At 55.7% G+C, this 27775-nt stretch overlaps 1 protein-coding gene and 1 long non-coding RNA gene across 2 annotated transcripts; one reads left to right on the top strand and one right to left on the bottom strand.

The window, feature by feature from the left end:
• Window positions 1-886: 886 nt before the first annotated feature.
• Aqp1 (aquaporin 1 (Colton blood group)) lies at window positions 887-12593 on the bottom strand. Its single transcript, XM_027939612.3, has 4 exons — window positions 12076-12593; window positions 2651-2815; window positions 2286-2366; window positions 887-1237 (listed from the first exon to the last, which is right to left on the bottom strand). The coding sequence occupies exons 1-4, from the start codon at window positions 12457-12459 to the stop codon at window positions 1058-1060; spliced, it is 810 nt and encodes a 269-aa protein (XP_027795413.1). The 5' UTR covers window positions 12460-12593; the 3' UTR covers window positions 887-1057.
• A 6816-nt stretch (window positions 12594-19409) lies between these two features.
• LOC114096190 (uncharacterized) lies at window positions 19410-26850 on the top strand. Its single transcript, XR_003583381.2, has 3 exons — window positions 19410-19556; window positions 20495-20534; window positions 25759-26850. It is a non-coding gene; the product is annotated as an uncharacterized lncRNA (long non-coding RNA).
• The last annotated feature ends 925 nt before the right edge of the window (window positions 26851-27775 follow it).

The following is a 27775-nucleotide window of genomic DNA, read 5'->3' as shown; positions in this document are numbered from 1 at the left end:
GATCATTCCATCCTCAAGGCTTGGAAAACCCAAGTGCTCTTAACTAAGCCCCCACCCACATGATGTTCTCCTGTGTCGACACTGGCAAGAGAAAGTGAAGAGGTGACATAATGATCCAGTCAATACTGGGGTAGCTGGAAAGACCAACTAAAACCCAATAGGGAACACGGGCACTCTTCCTTCACCCTCTCCAGGTCTTCATTCTGTAACAGCTGACCCTGCATGGGGACACTCTTCCATGGGGAACAAGCATTTCCAATGACCTGGACTATCTGTCCCTCTTTCCTTCAAAGCTTGCCTGCACCTGCATACAGCACACAGACATGTGGACCCGGCTTGGACTTGGGGAAAGGGCACAGGGCAAGTAGCTGAAGTGATGCTCTGGTCTAGACATGCCTTCTAGAACCCATGGGGTTCTACCCTTACAGAACCCACTCGGTGCTCCCTGTCCTTGCCACTGCACAGATAGAGATCACTGAGGCCCTATGATAAGGACAATCCCACAGCCAGGCAGCAAGTCCAAGGCGGAGGCCCTGGGGCAAGCCAGGCCAAAGAAGCAAAGCTTGTCTGGAGCTTCTCCCCTCCCCACTGCATCTACTGAGATCTCTTGCCACTCAAAGCACCCCTGGGGGGCAAGGTGCGTGGGAGAAGCAGCAGGGCTGTGCCCAAGGCACTAGGCAATGATGGCGGAAACTCGGCACCTGCGGCAGCCGAGTGGTGAGCAACTTTGGGATGAGGGGGGACTTTCTGGCACACCTCCTAACACACTCTGAGGGGACAACTAGCAGGTGAGTCCCTCTCTTTCACCTCCTCCAGTGGCATCGAGGGAGTAGGTGAATTGGTAAACCTGGTCCCCAGGAAGCTCTGAGGCCAGGAAACAGAGAAAGAAAGAAATAGAAATGCCCCAGACGAGGCCTGACCATTGCAGGTCTAGCAGATGTTTGGAGAAGTGACTTTGGCCAGCTTGTCAGAGTGTCTACGATATGGATCTCAGCCCTCCCCTCCCTCTGCCCGTCCCTGCCCCACCCCCCACTCGGATGCCCGCGCCAGGCCCTCTCTACTTGGGCTTCATCTCCACCCTGGAGTTGATGTCGTCGGCATCCAAGTCATACTCCTCCACCTGGCCGCTGGTCCACACCTTCATGCGGTCTGTGAGCTCACTGCTGCGCGGGGCCAGGATGAAGTCGTAGATCAGCACGGCCAGGGCTCCCCCGATGAATGGCCCCACCCAGAAAATCTAGACAGAGCAGATGCGTTCAGTGGGCATCTGGTCAGGTCTCAGAAGCTCCACCAAAGGCCCTCTCCTGGGAAGCTTTCCTGAGTTATCCTCTCCCACTACCCCAGTGGATGGGCTCTCTCCTTTCTATGTCCAGGATAGAGGTGGGCAGGGCTGATCCCAACCTGGGGACATTCCAGTGTCCCAGAATGAGCACAGGCCAGGGTGTGTGGTAGCAGGCAGCCCCCTGCCTCGTGGGGACTCAGTACCAGACACTTCCTGAGGAAGGCCATTCATTGCCCACCTCCCCAGCCTTAGAAGGGCCCCAGATACAGAATAAAATAAAAAAGATTGGCCAGGAACACACCCATCAGCAATAATTAGAGCTAAAACTGTAGAGCACTTCCTTTGTTCTGAGGTCAGCTTAGAGACAGGGAGTCCCTCCCTGCTCCTGGTGACCCTGGCAGGGAGAAGCTACCATATGCCCTCTTCACAGCTCAAAAACCCGAGGCACTAAGAAGGTAGCTCACACTGAATCAGAAGTGGCCGGGATGGAGCCGGGTGTGGTGGTGCACACCTGTGATTCCAATGGCTCGGAAGGCTGAGGCAGGAGGATCGTGAATTGGAAGCCAGCCTTAACAACTTGGCAAGGCCCTAAGCAACTCAGTGAGACCCTGTCTCTAAATAAAATATAAAAAAGGACTGGGGATGTGGCTCAGTGGGTAAGTACCCCTGGGTTCAATTCCTGGTACAAAAAAAAAAAAGAAAGAAAGAAAGGAAGGAAGGAAGAAAATAGCAGGAATGGGATTCAACCCCAGGCTCCCCACCATGCTGCTAAGAGGACTTGGGGGCTGGTCCAAGCCGGGAGAGCAGAGGCTGGGCCTAAATCCTTCTGCCATTTGATCCCACCAACCCCTTCATCTCAGGCCTCAGTTTCCTGATTTCCTCTGCCCTGGATATCTCCCAGAGCCTCTGTGATGGGAAAGGACACCACAAAGGCAGGGTCAGACTCCCCATGTGACACCAAATGAGACCCTCCTCCACCCTCCCTGGCAAGTGGGTGGCTTACCCAGTGATTGCTGAAGTTGTGGGTGAGCACGGCGGAGCCGAAGGACCGGGCAGGATTGATGCCACAGCCTGTGTAGTCGATCTGCAGGGAAGGAGAGGGGCGAATCAGAGGAGCCAAGAAAGTGACAAGGTCAGAGGTGGGTGGGGGAAGAGAGAGAGAGAAAGAACAATCAGGGAAGTACAGCAAGAAGGGATGATCAGACCTGGAAGGACGAGAGTCGGAGGTCCCTCTCCTGGGCACCTGCACCCCCAGAGCTGGACTGCCCATCACCTCACCCCATGGCAGGAGTTCCACCCAGGGGTCCCATAGCTGCCCTGGCCCTGCCCTCCCCACCACCACCCCACCTGGGAAGGCTCCCCACTTACGGCCAGCAGGTGTCCCAGGGCTACAGAGAGGCCGATGGCAAGAGGGGCTGAGCCGCCAAGGTCACGGCGCCTCCGGTCGGTGGTGGCCAGCACACACAGCACCAGCTGCAGGGTGCCGATGATCTCGATGCCCAGGCCCTGGCCTGAGTTCACACCAATAGCCAGCTGTAGGAAGAGGGGCAGGGAGGCCCAGTGAGCAGGGCAGGCAGCAACTGTGTCTGGAGACCCCCAGGACTCCCAGGACCAGGCACAAAAGACCAGAACCTCAGCTCCTCACTGGGCCTAGAGGGGCCAGACCCCACCCAGGCACCAGGGCAGGTAGTGGCAATAGGGCCTTGTCCCCTCTCACAACTGTTGATGAAGCTCCTGCTCAGCAGCCCCAGTGCTTTTGGACCCTGCCCTTCTCTGCCCCAAGGCCTGGGTGGGGCAGGGTCTCTGCATCAGTGACTTCCAGGCTCCTGTATCCTCGAAGAGCCAAGGATGGGGAGGGGCGAGGGGCGAGTCCCAGGTCCAGGGGAAGACCATCAGGGACTTTCATAGAAGAAGATAAGCAAGTGGGTAGGAGGGCCTTGTGAACATTGCTTCATCTCCAAAGTCCAGAACATTCTACCCCATGTCCTGCTACATCAGAAAATCCCCGAGCTTGGAGAGTGTTGTTTTGTTTTAGTACCAGAGACTACTTATCACAGAGCCTCACCCCCAGCCCTTTCTATTATTTTATTTTGAGACAGTCTCACTAAGTTGCTGAGGCTAGCCTCGAACTTGCAATCCTCCTGCCTCAGCCTCTGCGTAGCTGGGATTAGGACGTGTCCCACCACACCCAGCTGAGAGTTTTCTCTAGTTGGCTGTCCCACTCCCTGTCTCTCCTGTTGCCTTTGGCCTTGCCCTTCCCGTCCCTCCTTCTCTCCTCTCTCTCGCTCTCTCTCTCTCTTTCCTGGCCCTGCCTTCCCTCTCTTTGGCCACATAGGCCCCCGCCACTACAGTCTGGCTGCCACTGCTCCTGGGCCACTTTTAGAAACATGACTCATGGAAAAAGAAGAGAATAAAAGCTGCCATGAGGTCACCGGAGCCCTCTCTCTCTCTCCCTGCAGCTGCCACAGGAAGACCCCTCTTCATGGAGTCCCTGCACCTATTCCAAATGTGGTGGTTCCCGGGGCCAGGTGCACCCACGCAAGAGAGGTGGACCACGCTGACAGTCTCACTTGCAAAGATGCCCAAATGTGCCACTTGGGCCGCTCTGTCCAAACAAGCCAGAGATGGAAGTCTCACCTCCTAGCTTCCAGCCTGAGAGCATGGGGGTGTCTCCCAGGATTCTCTAAAATCCTAGGTGGGGGGCATACCTCCTCCACTCCTCCAGAGGTTTTCCCAGCTCTGCCCAGAGGCCACCGCACAAAGAACAATTCTCTTCCCGCCTTTGTCTGCAACACTGGCTGGGAATGACTCACATCCCCTCCCCTGCTTCATAGCCCCAGCTCTAGGTGTTTTCTGGCTGACCCCAGAGCTCCATCCCCTCTGGCTGGCCAGCCCTCAGGGCAATGCCCACTTCTCTTCCCACCCCAAGGTCTGCTGTTGGGAGCAGAAGCCCCATGTTCGGGGTCTGGCTGTTTTACTTGCTGGCAATGCGAGCAAGAACCGACTCTCTCTGGTCGTCAGTTTGTGCATCTGCAAAATGGATCTAATGGTCCCCTCTAGAGCCGTGAGAAGTCTCAAAGGCAATGGGGGCATTCTCCGACATTCGAAAGGGCTGCAGAGGCAGGAGGGGTCAGGGTGGTGGTGGTTGAGGCTCCTGCTCTGGTTCTTTCTCATCATATCCACAGGATTTGGGGACAGGCAGGAGGGGAAAAGACTGCCCTGCACAGGGGTACAGAGATGGGAGTGAGGGTAGCTGGAACTACCGACAGGCCTCCCCGGAGCTGGGATGGCTTGGCAGGGGGGAGCTGCGAGGACAGGTTCATCCACACTCACCCTGGGAGCCTGAGCCCACTGTGAACTTCAGGCTCCTCTTTTGCTCCTGCCTCTGCTCTCCAGAGCCGGCCTAATTGCTAGCTGGCAGGAATCCTGAAACCAGCCTTTCCTCAAGGATGAAGGAGACATTGCTGTAAGTGGCTCCTGTGCTTCCCCATCCCACCCTTCTCACAGATGCACTTATCTCTTTCTCTGTTCTTAACCAGGTCTGAGAGTCCCTGGCCCTACCCAAAGGCAGCCTTTTCCACGCTAAGTGAGCAGAACAGCTCTGGTTCCAGGCCTAGTGCTCTGAGGCGGCAGCCACCTGGCCTGTGAACTCCACAAGGAACCCCCTTTCCTACTACGGAGAATCATAGGGCTGGCACCTTCCTCTTCCAACACACCGCCACCACCAGGAAGCCTCCCCTGATTCCTTCAATATCTGCTGAACCTTTCTTTGACTGCTGAATGCACTTGAGTTAATCAGATCTGGGAAAACTTAATGACTCATCATTGGAAGGGGCAGTTAAAGGCTTATGGAAACTTGACGTCCTGGAAAGAGCAGGTAAAAGATTAGAGTCCTAGGTGACTGTGTTCAACCCATTGAATTTGAAGCAATTGCTTAAAGAGGACCAATATCATATGTGGTCACTTGTAATTGGAAGTGTGTGAGTGTGTGTGAGAGAGAGAGAGAGAGAGTGTGTGTGTGTGTGTGTGTGTGTGTGTGTGTGTACATTCCCACATAGTTTTCCCTGGCCTGGTTCTTCTATTACATTGATTAAAGTAAAAACCTAACAGTCAGTTTTCTGGCTGCCAGTATGAATAACAGAATAATCCACACCATTCTTCAGAAGTGTCAGAAATATACAAACTCTCCAACCAAGCCTAGAACCCGTGTCAGCTCATCATTCTGGGCCCCATTCAGAACCAGCAGCTCCAAGCCTTGGAAGGCTTTCCAGGGTCCCAGGCTGGAATTAACTTCGGCCCCATGCTGCCATGTCCTCATTGAACTCTGCACACCCTGGGGAGAGAAGCCAGTGTTCCCCAGGGAGGGGGTGGGTGTATTATCTCCTTCTGGTTGGGAGCTCCATCAGCGCCCTGCCCAAACCAGCTGAGGGGAGCTCCATGTGTGCTCACAGAAGTGGCAGAAAAGTCTAGTTTTCTGGACCTCCCAGCTTCTCTAGAGGCAGACTGGCTCCAGGGAATTCTCTGGATGCAGGACCTGTGTTTGCTTTCTAGCTGGAAGAAGATAGAGCCATCACTGGACTCTGGGGCCTTATGAGTTGGTGTGTGCAGAGGCTCAGCGAGATGACAGAGGGGAGGTGGAGGCCCAGGGAGGAGAAAGCAAAGCCAGGATCCTCACCCCCTGCAGGTGCCACTCCACACTCTTAGGCAGCTGGCTGGCCCTCGAGGGAGCTGGCTCTTCCTTGCTTGGGCTGGGAAGCTAGTTCCACAGACTGCCAGTGTGTCCCAGGCTCCAGAACAGCCCAAGACTGACCTCACCATGAAATGGGATCAGAACCCTCCCTGCCACCCATGGGCAGGCCGACAGGGTAGCTTTTAAGACCCAGAGCACCCAACTTGGCCTGGGTACCCTGGCACCCCATCCCTGGGAAGCAGCAGGCTTCGGAGCCGGACCTGGCTCAGGCTCTGAGCATTTGCTCTCAAAGAAAAGAGAACTGGAGACACAGAAGCCTCTTCTACCCGCCCAGAGCCTGCAGGATTCAGCACTGGGAAGGGAGGGGATCCTTGTGGGCCCTACGGTGCCACCTCTGTGAGTGTTCACACGTGCATATGGGGGTGTCCATGGCTTCGTGTGCTCTGTGTGTCTTTGTTGATTAGTGTCTGCTGTATCTACTGAGAACCACGTGTCCAGGGATGAGTCTCTCTCTTTTTTGTTAAAGCATGAGAGATTTATTACATAATAATTAAATTTAAAAAATCTGTCAAAGAACTACAAAAATCCATAATCCTGTGTGCCCTAAACACTGTGGCCTAAAAATAAACAATGGAAAGATTGACAGAATGACAAGGAGCATTGGATTGATCCACTCACAGAGTGAAAAAATTTAACGATCCTCCCTTAGAAATTTGGAGAACAAAGCCATCCAAAAATGCTAATAACAGGAACAGGGAGGAATTGAACAGAATTAACAAGCTTGATCTAAGGAATAGAGAAAAAAACCCGGCTCCCCCAAATTAGAGGATAAGCACTTTATTTAAGCCCACAAGGAACATTTAGACCAACTGGTCAGGTACTGGCCAAGTGTGCCTGACCCATCCCTGAACCATGTCATACACGACACCAGCTCTTAGCCAGACACGCTCTGCATGGCAGGGGTCTGCACAGTGTGAGGTCCCAGGTGGCAGCACCGTGTGTTTGCATGCATGTCTGGTGACACTTACACACTGCAGGTGCCACTAATGGCTGGGGAGGTGGGTGATGGGGAAGGGAAGGAGCCCCCTTAAGTGAGAAGCAGCAAGTCTCAAAGGGCCCTTTATATGCTCCCATAAGCCATTTCATCTTCCTGACAAGAAACAATAAACAAAGCTATGGCTTCCCCCTTCCCTCCCTCCTCTTTTTCCTTACTCCAGGGCAGGGAGAGGAAGAGGCTCCACTGAAGAACCCTCCCCCCCCCCCCAGGATCCCAGGGCCTGAATGGGACATCCATCCGTGAGTCTCCTGTGTGCCCCCCGTGTGTGCCACATGCATATGTACTAGTGTGTATATTTGTGCAGCATGAGTGTGTGCACCAGGCAGCGAAAACAATCAAGGACAGAGAGGCAGGAGGCGGGAGGGACGGTCCTGCCCTGACATAACCCCCTGAGCAACTTGACTGGTCTCCATGCATCTATGGGCCTCAGTTTCCCCAGTAGTAAAATGGAGGCCTTGGCTCAGGCCGGAGCCCCAGGCAGTCTCTAGGATTTCTCCCTCTTGACCTCGGGCTGGCACCCTCCAGGCCAAGATTCAGAAACCTGAGTGCAGGACCCCTCTGCGGGTCTCAGACATAGCCCAGATCCTATGTCACAGAACCTCCCTGCCACTCCACTGTAGCTCTGCAAACCAGGCACCTCCAAAGCAACCTCCCTGCTGAGAAGATTCATCTTGCCCACCCCTGGGGACAGGGAGCTTATTAACTTAGAAGCAGCTGCTTCCCAAATGAAAACTAATTCTTCTTTACACTGAGCAGAAACCCTCTGCTGAAAGGATCCCTGACTGGAATGTCAGGCACTGAGAGGAACTGCTACAGGGGTGGAGAACAAACATTTCCAGCCTTTTCTGCCATCTTTGAGTTGTGGGCTCCAGCCTTGGGGTGTGCCCACCTCACTGGACAGTAACTTAGATGAGTGCAGACAGTTCCTCCCTATGTCCCTGAGCACCATGCCATTGCGGGGAGGAGTTCCTCCCGTCCCCAGGGAGAGGCCTGACTGAGGGGACCCTGACCACCCATAGGGTCTCAGGAACATTTTCCTGTCCATATTTTCAAGTGTGAGGCTCCAATCTCAGCTGCTTGGAAGACCCCAGATTCACTGGTGCTTCTACAGGGTAGGGTTCAGGGACCCCAGGGAGCCTCTGCCAGCAAGAACCCAAGACTCCTTCACCTTCAGGACAGCTCCCAGGATCTGCCTGGGGAAAGGCCTAGTGGGCTAATGCTGGACGATCCCTGCTGGGTGGGGCCCTAGACAAAGTGGGGGCTCTCTCTGGGCCCTGAGGTCTGGCTGGGCCGGACTGCCAAGTCGGATTGTGATGAGCTTATAGCCCCACCCCACACTTCTGGAAGCTTGCCTGACCTGCAGAGGGGGCTGGGGTCCAAGGGAGAGGTGGGGGCAAGTTCTCCCCTAACAAGGCACCCCAGTGGGTGGGGTGCCCTCTCTGAGCATTGCCCCTTTGGATGGGGGCTCCCGGGGTGAGCCTAGTTAGGGCCAAGCATCCAGGTGGGTGACACTGGCATTGGACAGGCTGCTGGGAGGGCTCTACTGGGGGAGACAGCCTCAGAATTTTCCACAGTGAGGGAAGTCTCCGCCGCAAAGCTCCTACCTCTCCCTGCCCTCCCCCTCATCTGGTTCTGGCTGGAAACAGTAATTATACGTCCCAGCTAGGGCACCATCAGCCAGCCCCCAGCCTCTCCCGGGCAGGATCATTAGAACTCTGGTTTTCCTTTCTGCAGCCCACACCTAAGCCCTGGAGGAAGCAGCAGGGGCCTCGCTGGAGAAACTGAGGCCCAGGACCCTGGGGAAGAGGAGGCATTTAGGACTGAGGCCCTGAAGCAACAGGTGGAAGCATTTTCCAAGCACTTAGGCCCCAAATCAGCAGAGCTGAGAGATGGTCCCAAAGAAGTTAGGTTTTCCCTCTGCCTGAGCCTCCAGGGTGGCTGAACTCACAGGCTCTGGGAATGCAGTCCCTCTACATGCTGTCAGACCCTGGCCTCAATCTGGAGCCCACCACTCTCTGGAACCCCAGACTCCAACTCTGACCCCCAGTCTGGCCACACCCAATGCTCCCAAGCCATGGCCTCCACTGCCCCCTTGCCTGAGCACACACAGTTCTCTACCTAGAGTTCCTTCCCTCTCTGGGGAGATCTCCACATTTAAGTTCATGGGGCTCCTCCTCCCTGAAGCCCTCCTGATCCTCCCACCAGTTCAAAAGTTCCCAGGCCCGCCTTGACACCTCTTATCACACCTGCCTGCTGCCCTCTATCATAGGCAGCTGTGCACAGGGCTTATCTTGCCCCAGGCCTGTGGGCTCTGGCTGACCCAGCCCCGCACTTGCACCTAGCAACCCCAGCTGCAGGGAGCTGGCGGGAGGGGGAAAATGGAAACAGCTGGCCAGTGCTGTAGGCCCTCGGCATCCTCCACTTCCCAAGCCAGCTACGCCCTGCTGTGTCCCATCATGGATCAGAACCAGGGTCACCTAGGCCTAGTTAGTTGTGAAGGTTTACATAGGTGTTAGTGATGGGGTCAGGGCAGAGACAGGCCAGGGTAACTGTCAGCCTCAGAGTTACTCACCCTTAGCCAAAATTGGGGCTTGGCTTTTAGGACCAGCCAGGACCCTACAGGCTGGATGGAGGCTGTGGTCTTTCTAGGGTATATACTGAGCCCTGACTCAATTGAGAAAGTTGTCCCCGGAGGACACCCCCTGACTCACCCCAACCACTTCCTGCCACATTTTTCCCCTATTTTCTTTGGAAATCTCCATGCCAACCACTTACCCCACCCAGGTTTGGCCAGGGTGGAGCCAGGGAACAGAGGGGCTGCCAGAGCCTCCCCGGGGGCATGGAGGAAAGAGTGTGTCACCTGCTCTAATGACTGTGCTCTGACCCTCTGGAGTCAGGGAGGCCACCAAGACTCCGCCAGACCCCAGGGCCAGTGTTGGGGGGAAACTCTTTGGGGGGCATTCCTTCTCTGTTTCTAAGCCTAGACGTGTGTTCCTGAACCCCCAAGACCATTGTCTGAACAAGGCAGCACCAGATCCCCACAACAATGACTAGTCCCCTTACATTCAGCACTGACCCTGAGGGGGTTCCTCTTAACCAAACCCTCCTGGGCTGGGTGATTAGCTTAAGCCAACATGAAACAGTTAGCCTGGGCACAGCCAATGATGTTACCAGACCGAGGCTCCTTCTTGAGCCTTAGGACGTCAGTTCCAAGGAAACTCAACCAGTTAGTAGCAGACAGGACTTGAACCCAGGGCACCTGCCTCCTAGCCCAACATGGGGCCCCACACATGAGGCTGCTCCATTTTCTCCTCCATCTGCAACCTGCCCAGCCCAGGTATTGAGGTGACTCTGGAAAATGGAGGCCAGAGAGGGCATAAGGGACCCCACCCTCCTGCCCCTGCCTCAGATGCCCATACTAGAGATGCAAAGCCTTCTCCAGCCACTCTGTGGGTCCTGCCTGGACCTTGAGTTCGGAGAAGCAAAAGGGTGGGGCCTACATCCATCCTACCCAGCATGAACTTGACCCTGTGCACCCGAGGTCACCCATCTCTGCTCCTGCTGGAGAGACAGAAGCCTGGAGGGGCATAGCCTCCCCCAGCTCCATTCCTTACACCTGCTGCAGCCACATCTTCCCTGGCTAAAGTCTAAACTCCAGTTGCAGAGCTAATCTTCAATCTTGGGCTGAGCAGAGGTTGGCTCAAAAGAGGGCTGGTGAGGTGTCACTGTGACACAAGAAGTGCTAATCCCCCACGGCAGGGCCACGCCAGTTCCCTCTGCACCAGACTTTAACCCAGCCTCCCTGGCTGCTGGCACCAAGACCTGAACTTTGACTGGGACACAAGAGGACTGTAATTGCCCGCTGCCATCTCCAAGGAGCCCTTGCTGTCTCCCGACATCCTGCACCTGCTGCCTGCCCTGCTGAGCCCCGCAGCCTCATTCCTCTATCCTGAGTTCCTCCTCTCTGCTCCGAATCTCTTTCCCTCCTGCGAGGGTGCCCCCCCACCCACTGCCTACTTGCCTCAGAGACATCCCTCAAGCCTTAGCAGCCACACAGGCCAAACTGTCCCCTGTTGAGGCCCAAGGGCACTCAGCGTTTGCACTTGGCTGAGGAGCTGGAAAAGCCCAGGTCTGTGACAGCAGGCAGCCGCCACCAACAGCCACTTAGCTGTGCTAAGTAGCCGGGAGTGATTATTTTCAGCAACTGCCACCCAGTTGCTAACATCTGTTTGTCCTCCAAGCCAGGAGCAACAGGCACATGCTGTTACACACTTACTCCCACACACAAATGTGCACACAGCTTACACAGGCTCAGAGACCCATGCCCACAGACACATGCACACCTGCAACTTTACACACACAAACACATATGCCACACCCCTCAGCACCCAGGAACTGTGGGGCCAGCCCTGCCTTCTACCCTCACTGCCATCCAGGAAAACGACCTGCAAACAGACCCTAGGAGAGTTTTCATTCCTTTATCTTTCCCGGATTCCCAGGGGCAGAGGAATGGAAAGGGGCGCTTGCCCTGCTTCCTAGGGGAAGTTGATTTAGGGACCTGTGGGAGTGTGGGGGGCTTCCCTGAGGATGCCCTACACACACACTTGCAGAACTGGCTGCAGACATGCAGACGTCTCGTTCAGCCTGGCTGGGGATGCCAGGTAGAGTTTGCCCAGGTGCAGGGCTACAGAGAGGGGAGCAGCTGCCCAGGCCGGACTGAGGAGGGCCAAGAAACTACAGTCAAGGGTTGAAGAACTACAGCCTGAAGTTAGCTGCCTTCAGAGCTCATTCCTCACACTAAGGTCTCTGCAGGGGACTTTGGCACGACATTTTTCTCTGGCTCTCTGATTCCCACAGTGCTTGGCAGAAAACATGTCCTGGGCCGCAACATAGCTGAGTTCCAGCCCCAGCTCTCCACATGACCTCCAGCAACCTCTTGTCCTCTCCATTCTTCAGTGTCCCCATCTGCGCAATGGGTAGAGGATGGCACCAGTACCTGCTCTGCACCATTCTAGAACCACCCCCAGCCTGGGGTCCCCCACTCACATCATTGCGGCCAAGCGAGTTGTCGGGCAGGGAAGAGGTGATGCCCGAGAGGATGGCAGTGGCGACGATGGCCCCCACGCACTGGGCGATGATGTACATGACCGCCCGGAAGATGCTGATCTGGCAGCTGAGCAGCAGCCCCAGTGTAACGGCTGGGTTGAGGTGGGCACCGCTGATGTGGCCCACACTCTGGGCCAGAGTAGCGATGCTCAGCCCGAAGGCCAGTGACACCTTCACGTTGTCCTGGACCGCCGTCTGGTTCCCCCTCACTGGGTAATTGAAGCCCAGGGCCGAACCAATGCTGATGAAGACAAAGAGGGTCATGGCCAGGAACTCAGCCACCACGGCCCTCCAGAAGATCTTCTTCTTGAACTCACTGGCCATGCTGGCAGGGGGCTTGGCCGGAGACCGCTGGCTGCCTGGTGCTCAACTCCCTCGAAGGGCTGAGCCACAGCCTGGGCTGGGCCTATTTATAGGGCTGGGGGGCGGGGGGAGCACAAAGGGAGGAAGGCCTCTCCTTGCTCCTGGCCCGCCCCACACCGCACGGGCCTCCTCTCTGCGATGGATGCAGACACGGCTCTGCTGTCCGCCTGCCAACTTTTTTCCTTCCTCCTCTCCCCCTCCCTCCCTCCCTTTCTCCCTCCGCCCTCAGCCCTGCCCAGCCAGAGGAGGCAGGCAGGAGGCAGTCGTTGCTCTAATAGGCTTTGGGAAATTCCTCCAAGCTGGCCCCACTCAGGGGGCCAGAGAAATCCAGGTGTCCCCGCCCAGTGTGCAAAGCTCAGGGGGTGCCTGAGGGCAGAGCCAGGGCTCCAAAGGGGGCGGGGTGGGCAGGCTGGACTCAGTGGGTGGACGTTGCCCTCCCTGGAGGCGGGCACCGAGATCCCGACTGCCTGGAATCCCCATCCCACCGCAGAGTGGCATTACAGAGTCTGAAGTTGGCCGCTCCGGGGATCCAGTCTGGGTCTTTCACACCCCAGTTTGGGCCCAACTACTGCATATCACTTTAGGGATGTCCCCCCCACACACACCAGCCAGGTTGCAGTTGATGGGGACTGAAAAAGTACAGCGAGCTTGTCTGTTGGCCTCTCTCCCTGCTGTCTCAAGAGCAGGCCTGAAACAGACAGGGACATTGGGAAGCCCCAGCTCTTTGAACCAATGGTTTGAAGGTAGGTAGGGGAAAATGGGGACAGTTTAGAACTTTCCTCTCATAGGCAATCGAGCTAGCAGGTCACCAAGGAGATAGTAAAACGAGAGCCCAGTTCAGAAACCAGAGAGAGGGAAAGACTGGGAGATGCAGACTGAGGGGAGGAGAGAGAGAGAGAGAGAGAGAGAATATGAAAGTCAGAGTAGCAGGGAACAGAGTTGTACTAAAGTGGAAGAGAAAGAAAGCTCTCTGGGCAGAGGCAGGGAGACAGGCCGGGGCTGAGACAGGAAGAGCAGGAGGCCAGGAGATGAGTTTGCAGAGAGATGGGGCTGGACCCAGAGCCGAGAAGAAGCAGAAAGAAGAAGAGAGGAAGGAGAAGCGCCATCCAAGCCCCTAGCAGCGGGAGGGGAGCAGCTGTGCTGCAGACCCCACAATCCAGCCTGTTCCCTGTGTGTCCCCAGCCAGCAGACCTAGTGGCAGCCAAGGAACTGAGCAAGGATCCGGACTCTGCGACAGAGCCAGCCAGGCACCCTTATGCGGAGGCATGATGGAAGGCAAGCCAGGCCCACAGGGAGGGTCCCTCCTTGGCCATCAGGGAGGCCCCTCTCCTCCCACTCCCCCAACCAAGTCCTAATCAGGAGCATTGGTTCCTGCCCACTTACAGGAGGGAAAGGATGTCTCTGAGTTCAACATGCTTTAGAAGCAGGACAGGGAGGTACACATGGGTGGCCGTGTGCCTCCTGTCCAAGATCCATGCTGCAGAGAATGACCCTGGCCACTCTTCTGCCCGGCTGAAGTCCTGGCACTCAGGGTGAACTGCCAGGGATTACAGGGGTGTGTCTGTGGGAGCAGGTGGCCAGCTGGGAAGCCTGTGCTTAGCTCCATGCGCCTAAGTGCCCCTGAGACCAGAAAGAAGAGGAGGGATGTCACTGCAGAGGCCACAGGCCCTGTCTGCTCGTGCAGCCTGGGCAGCCGGAGGTAATCAGTGGCTTATTAACCCTCTGAGAGAGGGAGCTGACCCCACTGGGCCGCTTCCCGGAACCTCCCCCACATCCTTTATTCTGGGCAGCCCTGGCTCAGCATTCCATGCCCTGGGAGGCTTCCTCTTGCCCCTGGCCCCTGGCCCTGTGCCTTGGCACAGCCCCTCTAGTATGTTCTGTGGTCAGCTCCAGGGGCATCGAACCAGCGCTCTCTTTGTAGGCTGGGGTTCCTTCTTGCCAAGTCTTCAGAGGACAACCCTGTTCCCCCTTCTAGGCAGGTATTCAGGCTAAGCAGATATTTGCTGGACATGTTAGTAAGTCCCAGAGGACTGTGGCACCCCTCAGGCCAGACTCTTCTGAAATGGGACCATTTCCCTTCAGGATCCTAGGATTTCTCCTTCTGACTCTGTCCACTGAGGGGCTTACGTACATCCTCCTCTTCCCTCTCAGCTTTCACAATGTACTCAGTGCAGGGGCTAAGATCTGACCCTGACAGGTATAGGGACCCAGGCAAGAGGACTCCAGAAAAGTGGTGGGGAGAACTAGCCCCACACCCAGAGGCTGGTGTGGCCACACAGCCATCAGCAGAGCCTGTGTGAACCCATGCATGATCCAGGAGCCTGTGACACTGTCCACAGGTCCAGATCCGTGCAGCTGAGGGTACATGGTGTGCTACTGGGCATGCGGGTGAGAGTCCCTTGAGACTTACTAATGTACCCAGCAGATATTTGCTATGCCAAACACTGTTCTTGGGGCTGGGGAGATGGCTGCAAGTCACACAGACCAGCAGCTTGTCTTCATGAAGTTTCTATTCTGGCATGTGAGCTCCTAGTCTATATGGACTATGGCTGGTTGCACTATGACCAGGGAGCATGTGTGTGTGTGTCTGGCAGGGGCTCACCTGCTGGGGAAAAGGGCAGGAGGTAGGGGACCAAGGTAATGAGTCAAGCTAAGAAAGCACTTTTGCACAGGCAAATTATGCACTACTAACTTCTCACCATCTGAAGGTTCTCAAGGCGATGCTCCAGCCACACCCCTCCCCTTGCCAGCATGGTTTTTGCCCTAATGCCACCAGGATAGTGCCATGCCTTTGAGCTGAGGCATTATTAACATGAGGAGGCGCCTTCAGAATGCAGGGGTCCCTAGAAGTGCTAAGGTGGACCTCCCTCCCCACCTCCCATAATGCACAAGGGCCTCTGCCGCCATGACCTGAGCATTTGATGGGAAAGAGGAAGGTTTGGGACTGGAGCCTCAGGTTCAGGCAGTTCTCAGACTCCTCCACTGCCTTCTCCTTGGTCTGTCACCATTCAGCCCAACCAGAGGAGGCAGAATGAAAGCAAACGGCATGCAGCTGAGGCCAATCTTTACCACAGCCCTGGAAGATTTATGATGTAAGAGGTTTGCCAAGGAAAGAGGGAGCTGGGATTAGAACCCAGGACCACTTAATCCCAGGGCCCAAGCCCCCAATGAGTGTCACTAGATAAGGGTCCAAGGAGGGCTTTCTGAGAGGACAGCAGGACTTCCACTCAGCCTGTCCAGTCCTTAACTTAGACCCCTGGAAAAAAAATTCTCAGGATGCACCTAAAGCAACTCACAAGCAAAGGTTTATTAAAGGATGGCAAAACAAAGATATTCACACCTTGAAGGCAGAGTGTGACACCCTTTGTCCCTGAGAAGAGATGACTGATACACCTAGGACTGACCTGACTGTATATAGGATTTTCCTGGGAAGACAAGTGCAGATTCCCAGGCAAGCTTTTGTGTAAATCAAATCCCATGTCAAACATTTGATATTTGGAGCTCAAAATGTTCCTTCTTGTTTAGAGTCTGGCCATAAACTGTGTGGGCACATCGTGTGGGTCTTTGAATCTGGTGACATCAAAGTTGATTATGGTTTTGTTCTAATTGGTCTGGTACAAACATACATGGAGGTTTTGTTCATCTAACTAAAGAGAAGCATGAGCGGTCTTTTTTTTTTTTTAGTTTTTGATAGACCTTTATTTTATTTATTTGTATGTGGTTCTGAGGATCGAACCCAGCACCTCACACATGCTAGGCGAGACCATTTCCCTCTACCACTGAGCCACAACTCCAGCCCCATGAGCGGTCTTTTTATAGATCCGGGTCTCCATCTAGTATGGCTCTCTTTTCCGCTCCCCTTGAAAACCCCCAGGGACCTGGTTACCTGCCCCAGTTCTGTTGGCCCAGAAGGAAGTACAAGGGCTGAGGCTGCAGACCCCAGGAGGGACTAGGGTGGTCAGGGGTGGGGGTGAGGGGCAGGAGTGAGGGGGGAGTGAGTTGCAACTTCCCTGAAAAACTTGGGTGAGCAAAGCAGCCTGGGTTCAAGATGAGCACCCAGAGAAGCTGGGAGAGTGGCCAGTCCCAGACAGCCCTGGGAATTCTGGCCCAAGGCAGGGTGCCATGGCCATCTCAGCCCCTCCTCCAATATGTCCCAACTTGTCAGACACTGTCCCCTCATCCTGTGCTGGCTCCAGTATCCTTCCCATGAACAGAGGCACCGTCCATTCCCCAGAGCCCACGGCCTGAGCCAGGCTAAATAAGCAGGAGTGGGGGGTGTGCCCTCTACCCCCCACCCTTCCACCCCGCTCTTGAGACCTGGGCGGGGCTGGAGGCCACTCAGGCCCTGCTGGCCACAGCTATCTCAACAAGTGCTTTTCCAGATGTGCCTCATTCCAGGGAGGGCTGGCTGTTCCCAGGATGGTTCATGTGCCATCTCCACAGAGACCACTGGGGGCTCTGTCCAGAGGTGGGTGGACAGAGTCCCTGATGCTGGTAAAGGGTCCAAATCTCAGGCTGTGTGAAGAGAAGACACCCATGGGTGTGGCCATGGCTGTCACCAACCTAAAACTTCTGTTGAGTGCAGGACAGAGGGGCCAACAGGGAATGGAACCTATTTCTGAACCCAGCAGGGATTTCTTGCCCACAGGCCCGGTTATGGAAAGCAATGACTTCATTCCCTCCGGGAGGCCCACCAAGAAGATGGAGTGGGGGGTGGGAGGGGACACAGGCAGCAGAAAGTGTGGCCAGCCAGTCACCGTCTGCTTACCAACAACTTGGATGCGTTTTCTAGAATCACTTTCCTGGATCGGGGCAGAGAGCAGTGATGGGAATGGGAAGACTGGACAGTCCCCAAGGGTGGTCAATATCAGAAAGCCGCCCACCTTCTGAGAATCCTGACCAGGGCCTTCTGCTCTCTCTGATAACCTCTTTGACAGGGCACTGCTTCTATGCAGGCAGGCAGCCCTGGCCCTCAGGAGGCCATGGCCATAGCAGAAACTTAGTACCAGTCTGGGGTCATCTTTCTTGTGCAGCAAGGACAGCCCCTCCAACCCTGGAGGAGGGAGCAAGGGCTGAGGCCCAGAGCACACAGGATTGAAAGTGTTGTAGGGACAGAGGAGCAAGAAACAGTTTTATTTGGCTGCAGCCAGGCTCAGAGGGCACAGCTTTTGCTGTAATCAATTAACCCCTGAACCCCAAGTTCAGGTAGTTTCAGAGTTTTATACCCAGCATGTAAGGGGGGGGGGGGGCTCAGACGTTCACAGTCTGCAGAAGTTCACATAAAAGCAGCATTTTCTTTCACTGTTTTGGGCAAGTTAACTCTTCAAGGACAACACCTGAGAAGGGGAGAGCTTCTTTTCCCCATTTTTCCTCTCCCTGCCATTTGTTACCATGGAGCCCACTGGTAACTTATCTTAAAAATGTAGACATCTCTGTGAAGCCCATCTCAAGGCCAGAGGCCTTGTTTGCACATTTCTATAAAGTACTATACTGGATACGTTTGTGAAAAACTAGTAAGGGGGTGTCCAGCACATGGAGTGCTGGTATCTTCTCAGCCAGTGGCCAAGTAAAACAGGGAATCAGGAAAATAGGAAGGTTATCTACATTGAACTCTTTTGCAGAGACTCCTTTGCTGACAGTCCTAAAATCAGCCATGGTGAAGATTTCTGGAGAAGCCCAGTTCAGACTTTTCTGTGGAGGAAGGGGATGCCACTTCAAAAGGAGCCAGTTCCAACTCAGCTCCTATACCTAGGCCCCAGGCTCCTCACTCACCACCCAGCATGGCTGCTGTACCCACCTTCCCTGCGCCACCCTGAGGTCTGTGCTTCCTGGTTCACTGTGCCTGGGTGTCACTGTCCACACTTTGTCCTGTCACAGAGCCTGGCCCTCCTCCTTCCCAGATGCACCAGCTCCTGCACAGCACTCTCGATTTAGGCCAGGCTCCCAGCCTAGCCTGGGGGGTCCCAAATTGCCCCACAGGTGAGGCAGGCCCTAGAATCAGGCCTGGGCCTCTTCTTCCCCATGCCCCATCCTGCGAGAGCTCACCACAGGGCTGAGTGTGGCCAGGGATGATCTGGGAAGCTGTGTCCCCAACCATCGTGTTCTTGAGAGATGGACACTACCTCTCCAAGCATGTGACTTCTTCCCTGTCCGGCAGATGACTCTCAAACATTTAGGTGTCACACGATCTCTCTCAAATCAAAAACGGATTTAGCGGGGCCACCAGTGAATCACGAGAGGGAACAATTTAATAATTTTCTAGGCGACTGCCTCCCATTCATGTCTCCTTTCCCCATCCCCGCCCTCGCCCCCACCCACGCTGCCCTGAGCAATAAGCTAGGCTTTTTGTCCTAGGGGTGGGGGGCAATGTCACACTTATTTCTGGAAGGCAGGATTTTCTGATTTGATGTTTTACCAGCATCTCTACAACAATATCCCACAATTCTTGATACCACCGAGGAGGAACCTCTGGGACAGGGTAGGAAAATGCTGCCATCAGCCTGGCTGGGGCCTATGGGAGTTTCATGTACCGTGTCCAGGGACGAAAGCAGAGATTCAAAAGTCAGGCTGAACTTGAATGAGGTCACCCCAGGAGACAGGGCTGTCCTCCTCCATCTCCACCCCAACCCATCTGGGGCTGGAGAAGGTCCTCCACGAATGTGCAGAGTCACATTTTCCCCAGCCCAGCCCTGCAAGTGGGAATCCCTGCTGGCCCGGGAGGGAGGTCGGGCATCCCTCCCTTGCAGAAAAAGCTGCTGGTGGCTTTTGTGCTGGGCTGCCAGACCACACCCGTGGAGACGGCAGGGCGGGACAGTGCTCTCTGGGAGGAAGTGTCCTGTGTGTAAGTGGTTTGGGAACACTTCCTCACACTGGGCTCCTCCTCTCCCCTGGGCCTGGCCGGTGCAGCTTCCCTTCCTGCTCCCTTCTGCTTTCTCAAAAAGTCTCTTCTCTTTGCCTTTTTACGTTATCGAGCAGCAAGATCGGAAGAAGGAGCTAGATAGCACTGGCTCTCATACCCTGGTTTTGTGCACCGGGAAACTGAGGCTCGGAGAAGAGAGGTAACGTGCCCCGGGGGGCTTTGGATGGGTCAGGGTGGAGTCAGGACTGGGCCCCTGTCGCAGGGCTGATCTGTAGCCACACCCAGCTGCCTCCTCGCCCTCCCTTCTTTGGTGGGCAGGAGGCTGCCTCTTTCTTAGACTATGCAGCAAGGTTACAGAAAAGGGCTCTCTCTCCCTGACCAGGAACCAAGAAGCCTGGAGAGCTAGCTACTAGGGATCCACAGGGCAGATGGTCTTCTCCCCCAGGTCCCAGGACCTGGTCTGCTCGCATCTCTGAGCAGGGAGTCATGGTCTTCCGTCCCCAAATCTCCTGGCTGTCTGCTCACCTTTGAAGGTTTCTCATGCTCCCCCACCCTGACCAGCTGTTTGTACAGGCCATGTCCAGGTGCCCAGGGCCAGTCCAGGGACTCCAGACCAATTGGTAAAATGTGTCCCTGACCTGCTCATGCCCCTTTCCTGAAGGCCCCATGCCATCTGGACCTGGTGTTGGATCCACCCTTTTGTTGGGTCTTTTGGCCTCTGTCACTATTTAACTACTTCCTCGGTCCTGTTCCCACCCCCACCCCCATCCAGGACTACTGTGCTCCTTGAACACTGTTCCCACACCTCCTGGCCTAATTCTATCTTCTCAGGGATCCCCTGGGGCCTTCTGCTGGAACAAGCTGGGGGCTTCCAATAACTGAAGACTCTCTGGCTCTTTGGCATTTCCAGGGTACAAAGCCCAGAGAGTTCCAGGGGGCAGAACAGAGGCCCTGGCCAGGTGGCCTCCTTTGCCCTCAGGGGTCCGCAGTGAACTCTTACTGGAGGGCATCAGAGCTGTGGTGACATTCCTCTACACCACGCTCACTCTTCTCACATGCTTGCCACTAGGAGTAATAGAGTTATCTTTAGGTCAATGTGCTAATAAAATTTAATTTTTAATATCTTTTTGGAGGAAGAAGTCCATGGAAGCCAAAGAACCCAAGGCCCACAAAAATGGTAAGGCAGCCCTGACCACCACCCCCGACAGCTGGGAGCACACAGCCTGGAGCAAGAGGTGGACACTCCAGCTGTGCTCTGCTGGCTCTTTCAACAAGCTCCTGGGGACAGATGGTGTCCCTAACCCTCCTCTCCTCCAGGATGGGTCCTCAGTCCCCCTTACCTGTCCGTCTGAGTCTGGCCTCATGGGTCACAATAGAGGCCTGATTGTCTCTTTCTCCTCTCCAGACTGAGCAGGAGCTGCACACACACAACATATGCTTTCACATTCAAGGACGTATGTATGGATAATGCATATGCAAGCATGCATGCATACATGTAAGTTTTACACCCTGCATGTGCACTAAATATCACACATGCATGCACACACAAATATGTGCATAGAGGAAGACACACGTGGTGGTCACTAACCCACTGACACCTCAGAAACCCTCCACCATGCACACTGTTGCCTCTGCTACCTGCACCCCTGTCTCCCTGTCCCCTTTGAGTACTCACTGAGTTATTACCTCTCCCATGCTGTTCATAATCCAAGCCCCTCCTTCATCTTAGCTCTTTTTCCTGGAGCTCAGTTTTTGTACGTGGGGAGGAGCTGGGGCAGGGCATGCAGCAGCGGGCAGCGAGTGACCACATTGCTCCATGTCCCTCTCTTGGACACACCTTACTTGGCTAGTCTCTCTTCCTCTCCAGACAGTACCCTGAGTGAGCATGGGCTTGGGTCTGACACAGCTCTCTGCACACAACCAGGTGGGGAGCAGGCCTCAGGGTGCAAGGCAGCTCAGGCAGAATGGAATCAGCCCTGTGCCAGCCTACTAGGCAGCCAGGGTCAGGAGGGTGTGCTTGACCTCCACAGAGAGGGACAGGGCAGGGCCACCTATTGGGCTACCCCTGTTCATTCTTTTGTCTCTTTGGATGCTCTGATGCTAGGGGCCGGACTGGTGGGGGTGCATGCTAGGGCCCCTGCCCCCATCCACCCAGAGACCCCTCCCTCAGTGTCCATCTGGAGATTCTATTCATGTGAAGCCAACATTCCTGGAGCCCACAGGGCCAGCAAGATCATCTCACACAGGCAGATCGCTGTCTTGCCTAATGAGAAAATGACGACATGGCCCCCTGCTATGGCCCCTGGGGACCTGAGTCCCCAGCACCAGCATGGCAGCTTCACCCCAGCCTTGCCCCACAGCTCCACCCACAGGTCCTGGGAAGTTACCTCCCATGGACTCCCTGACCCTTCCAGGCAGGGCCTTCCCATCACCTGTGTTGAGACCTCTGAACTCCCAGGGCATTAGAACAGCAGGCCCTTCAGGTCATTAAGACCCCATTGCACCAAGGGAAACTGAGGCATGGGCTGATGTGACCCCAGTGTCCTGCAGCCTCAACCTGCCCTCCCGCCCCACAGACCCAGCAGCACCACGCAGGGCACAGCAGAAAGGCAGGACTTCCTCCTTCCTCTTTGCCTGCTCCCCACTCCAGGTTGACATCGCTGGGACCTCAGAGAGCCAGGTCTGGTCAGGGTTGGGGCTGCAGGGTCTGAACTCAGGAAGTCCAAGTGCTCAGGCCAGATGCAGGTTAATGGAGGAGGATAACTGCAGTCCAGGCCAGGTGAGGGTCCTCTCTCAGGCCCTCAGGCCCAAGAATGGAAGCCCTAGAACTGGCCAGTTTTACAGCCACTCAGGAGAAGGGGGCTGCATCACATGCCTGCCTTAGTCTCCCCGCCACCCCTGCCCTGCCAGTCAGAGGACAGATGACCCAAGGAAACACAGGCCATGGTCCCCAGATTGGTGGGTTTGTAAACTCACAAATAGAGACCAGGGCAAGGTTGTGAGCTGACTAGGGAAATGCTGGTAGGTGAGGGCATTAGAAGTCATGGAGGCCTTCCCAGAGGAGGCAGAGTTTGAATCACAGAATCTTGGATCTGAAAGAACCACAAAGGCTGCCTGAAATCACATATCCTCAGACCCAGGAATCTCCTTGGTGAATCCCTACCACACGGCCACTGGGCCCTATGTGGGTACTTCCCCTGGCAGTGACATCTTTTCAGGCCACCTATCCCCTTGTAGTACAGTGCTGACGGTTAGAGGGTCATCCCCCCATGTCACTTCCCAGCAGGGCTGCCACTTTTCCCAGTGTTCCACACCCTCCGTCTAGTGACGGCTCTTTGGAGCAGAAGCAGGGACCCGAGGGCCCATCCCCTTGGGGGGACAACTTCTCAGGAGGACCACTGCAGGTCTTTGGGGCTTACCTGTTCCTGCTTCACCCTGGTGGCAGTGCAGGGCCCCAGCATGGCATGGTATGGCATGGCATGGTGATCCTGCCCCAGTGGCACTGGAGAAGTGTGACCTTAGTCCTCGAGGAGGTAGACAGGCAGCTCCTGGAGAATCCCCTGACCTGGGACACATGGCCACCATCATCCTTCCAGAAAATAACACAAAGAGGGCACAAGTCCCACACTCCTCAGTGACCTGACCTGCCGGAGATCGGGGCCCAGTAAGAGAAAGGGCTGGTTTGGAAGGGGTGAGTTCAAGCCTTGGGTCAGAGAGTCAGGGGAGGAAGAGGGGAGGCATCAGGATGGACCTTTCGCCTCTGTTCCCAAGGCATCTGAGGATTTCTCCCGTGCTCCTCAGACATTTATAGAAACTTAAATTCCCTGAAGTCTCTGATTCATTAAGTCTCAGTAACATCTAAGAATTCTGCATTTCTAACAATCTTGGGTGCTGCTGCTGCTGCTGCTGCTGGTCTCTGCACCACACTTTGCGCCATAAGAGACCATAAGGGGTGAGTCACAGTCTAGTGAAAACAAAAGAGAGAAAGGAAGCTACTCCTGGTACAGAGATGGCCACTGAGCATCACTTTCCACCTGAGCTTCCTGAGAGCCACAGCAAGAAAGAGGCATTCACTAGCTCTTCCTCCAAGATGACAGACAGCTGCCTGTCCCGAGTAGAAAGGCTTTTCCTGATTCTGGCTGTCCAGGGAATCGACGTGGCAGAACTTCTGCCAGGAGAGTTGGAAAGCCTGTCGGTCGTTTTAGGAGCACAGGAGGGTTTTCTATGGGAAGGGTTCAGACTTGAGTAGGGTGCATGGCTGATGTACAGTCACGGTTCCGATAACACCAGGCCTCTGGTGCCCAGCCTGGGGGCCGTCCTGCCATCTCTTACTGACTCAGATGCCAACGGGCTCAAGTGTCCCTGCCAATGATGAAAACCTGCTACTGGGTGCCCCACCATGCAGTTCTGGGGGGATCAGGGGGCATCTGGGACCCAGGTCTAAGCCACAGGAAGAGGTGTGGTAGATTTGTGGGCAACGGAAGAGCCCCACCTTTTCCCAGTAATCAGGAAAGGCTTCTTGGAGGAGGGCATGTGGCATACAGGTCTGTTTATGTAAAGGAAGGGAGGAGGTTTGGGGAGAGGAAGGTCCAGGCAGGAGGGAATGGGGGGGGGGGTGGCATGGCAGGGGTTCCAAGCCATGGCAAGGGCAGGGGCAGGGGAGTCTCCCTCAGTGCCCCTCTCCCCGTGGCCAGCTCTGACCCTTAGGGAGAGAGTCGTGGAAGGAAGATGGCAGGCCCTCTCGCCATCCTGTGCTCCCCGGATGTCCGGTGTGAGTCTGATTCCTCTCCCCACCTGAAGCAGAGCCATGGGCAGTCTCTGCTCCCCCTTCTCTGGTCTGGGCAGAGGAGGACGCCTGGGTCTGCCTTGGAGCAATGATGTAGTTTCAGCCTCCAGGGAGCCCCCCACCTAACCCAGGCCAGTCCCAGTGGGAGCTGGAGTGGAAGCCGTGGCTCAGGCTATGAGGAGGCCTCTGATGGTAAGAGTGGACACAGCCACGGCAGGACAGGGAGAGGACAGACCTGGGAAACCAAACACTAAGGGGCCTTAGGGAAGTCACCACCCCAGCCGGGGTTCCTCACTCGTATCACAGGTACATTGGATGACAAGTGGCCTGACGGAGTGCAGGCTGAACACAGCTGGGTCCCCAAGCCTGGGTTCCGGGCCTTCCCTGCCACATCTTCCCAGGGAGGTGCCCCTCTCTTCCCAGCCTCCTTGTGGTAAAAGCAGCATGATCCTGATGGTTTTCCAGAAAAGGAAATGGAAAATCATTAGACAAATAAATCCAAGGTGTGCCTGCCTTAACCAGGAAGATGGAAAAAGCCCTTGGTATTCTCTGCAATGATTTTGGGGGACAAGAGGAAAGGGGTTCACAGGCAGCCCTGCAGCTGGAAGGCGGCACCTCAGTTGGCCAGGCCAGCTTCTTTCTGGGTGGGACAGACAGGGGTGCCGATCCATCACTCCTTCTGGGTGCTCACCCTCGGGGAGACGGCTGAATTGAAGGAAAGGCTGGGCTCCTACACAATAGCTTGTGGGTATAGAAACCAAGACACTCCAGATATTTCCAGAGGCCCTCAGGAAATAAGGGAAGATAGGGGAGGCGGGGCCGTAGGAAGTCCCGCCCTGTATCGAGACCTTCCAGAACCTCAGCAAATCTTCCAGGACGCAGGGGAGCCCAGAGGAAGCACCTGCCACCTGTTCGCCCCAGGCCCTGGGTGACTACCCGGGCTCTCTGAGATTCACTTTCCTCCTGTGTCACCAGGGAAGTTTGAGTGCCAGCCCTCTAGAGGCTGCATACATGCTTCCACTGCTGCCCCCAGGGTCCATCTCTGAGTGGTCACAGTGGTCACAGTGAGGGATAAGGCCACCTTGAGACATAAGGCCACCTTGTCCCATCACCTAAAGCATAGGGTCAGGGAGAACCAGAGGGTGGCCCAGGAGCAGAGGTGGGGCTGGTGTGAGTTGGGAAAGGGAGAGGAGGAACTTGCTATTCAGATGAGGGTTTGGGGAGCTCTAGGGGTGGGTCAGTCTCCAGGGGTCAGCCAACAGTGGGTGAGGTCCAGTGGGCCTCACTCCATCCCAGCCTCCCACATGGTCACCCTTCTTAGACACACTTCTTGGGTCTCAGTGAGGCTGAGCTGCCCCAGCCCCAGCACTCTCTCAGCCGGTCTCAGGACAGGATTCACCCTCTCTTGGGCACGTAGTAGGTGCCAAGTCCTGTTCTTCATCCTCACCCTGGCTTTATAAGGTGTCTACTATTATTACTGTTATTTTACAGATGGGGAAACTGAGGCCCAGAAAGGACATTTTGCCCATTTGCTTTGTAATTTGGGGGACACAATACAGGAACAAAGGTCAAATTCCAGGGACCAGCTCATAAACACATTCTTTTTTTCTAACAGCACACAGGTGAAGCAAGAATCCCCCCTAAGCCCCCAAGTGACCACAGCAGACAGACAGGCTCGGGTCTGTGACCCACAGGCCCAGGTGGGCCAGGCTGCAGGATGGAGGATCTATGTGTCTGAAGGCTGGGAGCTCGTTTTCCTGCCTGGTAGAGATTCCTGGGTCCCCAGGAGATGAGCACTTTCATAATGCCCCCTGGAACCCCCATATGGCCAGAGATGGGGTCCCAGACCCTGAAGACACTGAGTCTCCCCATGGGAAGAGACCCTACCCAAGGCCACCAAGGGACTGAAAACTATCCTGCCAGCCTGGCTGTCTTCCACGGTGCAGTCGGCAGTGGCCCAAGGGAGCAAGACGGTCCAATCCAAATGCCCAAGGTCACCAACTGCATGGAAAACAATGGGCAACAGGTCCAGCCATGGCCGGAGCCAGAACAAAGGACTGGCACTTCCTCGCATTCAGGCCCCTCCTTCATGGTCTGCCAAGGCCAGAGGATGGAGGAAACCTTCATCATGAGGCAGGGAGGTTGTGTCGGCTGGTCTCAGAGAGCTGCAGCTCCCTGTGTTGACAGAGGAGCAGAAAGAGGGACCAGCTGCTGGAGGCCCAGCTCAGCCTGCTGGGAAGCAGGGAGACTGGGGGGATCCGAGACCAGTTCTCCCACCTTCCTGGATCACTCAAACCGGGGTATCTCCCACCTGCTCCTCCTCTCCATGGCCCCAGCATCTCCCCTCTGATCTCCCCTCCACATTGTGGCTATTCAGTCTTCAGAAAACACTAGGATCCACCACTGCTCTGCTCTGAAGCCCTCTATGGCTCCCCAGTGCTCCCAGGAGGAAGTTCAAGCTCTTCGGCCCTTCAAGATTCAGTCCTACAACTTTAATCTTCCCGTGACTCCCAGGCGCCCCAGGTCCCCTTCCCCTGAGAGTCATGCCCCTGTCCATCCCACCTGGAGTGCCCTCTGCCCCTCCTCCCCACTCCTCTCCTTAGGGTTGGGCCTAAATCTTTTCCCTGCCCAGAAGCCTCCCTGACTGCTCCAGCCCATGCTGGGTCCCTTCTTCTGAGCTCTACGCCCCAAATAAATCCAAGAATCATCTGCGTCAGAAGCTTGTGGGACAGGGGGCTGGGAGGCCAATCAATACTTGAACAATCCTTCTTTAGACTCGGGCACCGCAGTTGCTGTTTACACAACTGTCCTGATGTAATCATTAATAGCACCCCAGGCTCAGTGCCTGCGCTGGGGCAGAGAGGGCAGGTCCCCGGGGATGGTGTTGACAACAAGTGTCTCAAGTATCCCCAGAGGGAGCGGGCCACAGGGAGGTGGCCGACTGCTGTGCTTATCACTGAGAACTCTGAAGGCTCCGCAACAGGGAGGGTCTTTTGACAGACGTCAAAAGGCCCTAAAACGGAAAACGCCTGATAAGCACCCAGGATCACCCTTATCAAGGGCCACAGGAAAGGCGCCAGGTTTAATCTCAAAACCACACCCGGAACCAACGGTTTGGAGACCTCAGGCAGCGCCTCCCACAGACACTCAGGGACTGAGGCTGTCAGCCTGGAGGCGGGCAGTGGGACAGGGCAGGGGAGGGGCTTCCTTCCAGGGGGCAGTGTGAACCTTGGGCTTCATCCCAGGTGGGACAGGTACCTGAGGGGAGGGGGGAGGGAGGATCCCTGAGCCCAGGAAGAAGGAAACTGCTGCACAGAGGTGTGTGCCTGTGTGTTGGTGTATGTGTGACAACAGGGGGCGTCTGTGACCGGAGGTCAACACCCACCAACCAGGATCTGCCATGCTGCTAGAGGAGCCAACCATCCTGTAGGCGCTCAGAGGGTGGAGCTTAGCTTTGTGGCGGAGTGATCCGGGAGGACTTCCCGAAGGAGGGGCTCGCAGCTGGGCCTGTGGGATGGACGTGGGAGCCAGAGGGCAGGGGCAGCCAAGAACATCAAGGAAGCCTTCAGCAGCAAAGCACCCACTAGGGAAGCCGCTGCTGTGATCTGGGGTGGGTGTAGACCAAGTACGGC

This window comes from Marmota flaviventris, chromosome 1 (genome assembly GCF_047511675.1).
Source record: "Marmota flaviventris isolate mMarFla1 chromosome 1, mMarFla1.hap1, whole genome shotgun sequence".
NCBI lineage: Eukaryota > Metazoa > Chordata > Mammalia > Rodentia > Sciuridae > Marmota > Marmota flaviventris.
The sequence above is the reverse complement of the archived record's forward strand: the minus strand, read 5'-3'. Positions and strand labels throughout refer to the sequence as shown.

What these genes read in the sequence shown, in the direction of transcription:
- Aqp1 (XM_027939612.3), bottom strand. Translation starts at nt 12,459, where the DNA reads ATGGCCAGTGAGTTCAAGAAGAAGATCTTCTGGAGGGCCGTGGTGGCT. An exon ending in ACTCGCTTGGCCGCAATGAT is followed by an intron (nt 2,816 to 12,075) that starts GTGAGTGGGGGA and finishes CTCTTCCTACAG; the next exon opens with CTGGCTATTGGTGTGAACTC. An exon ending in ACAACTTCAGCAATCACTGG is followed by an intron (nt 1,238 to 2,285) that starts GTAAGCCACCCA and finishes TGCTCTGTCTAG; the next exon opens with ATTTTCTGGGTGGGGCCATT.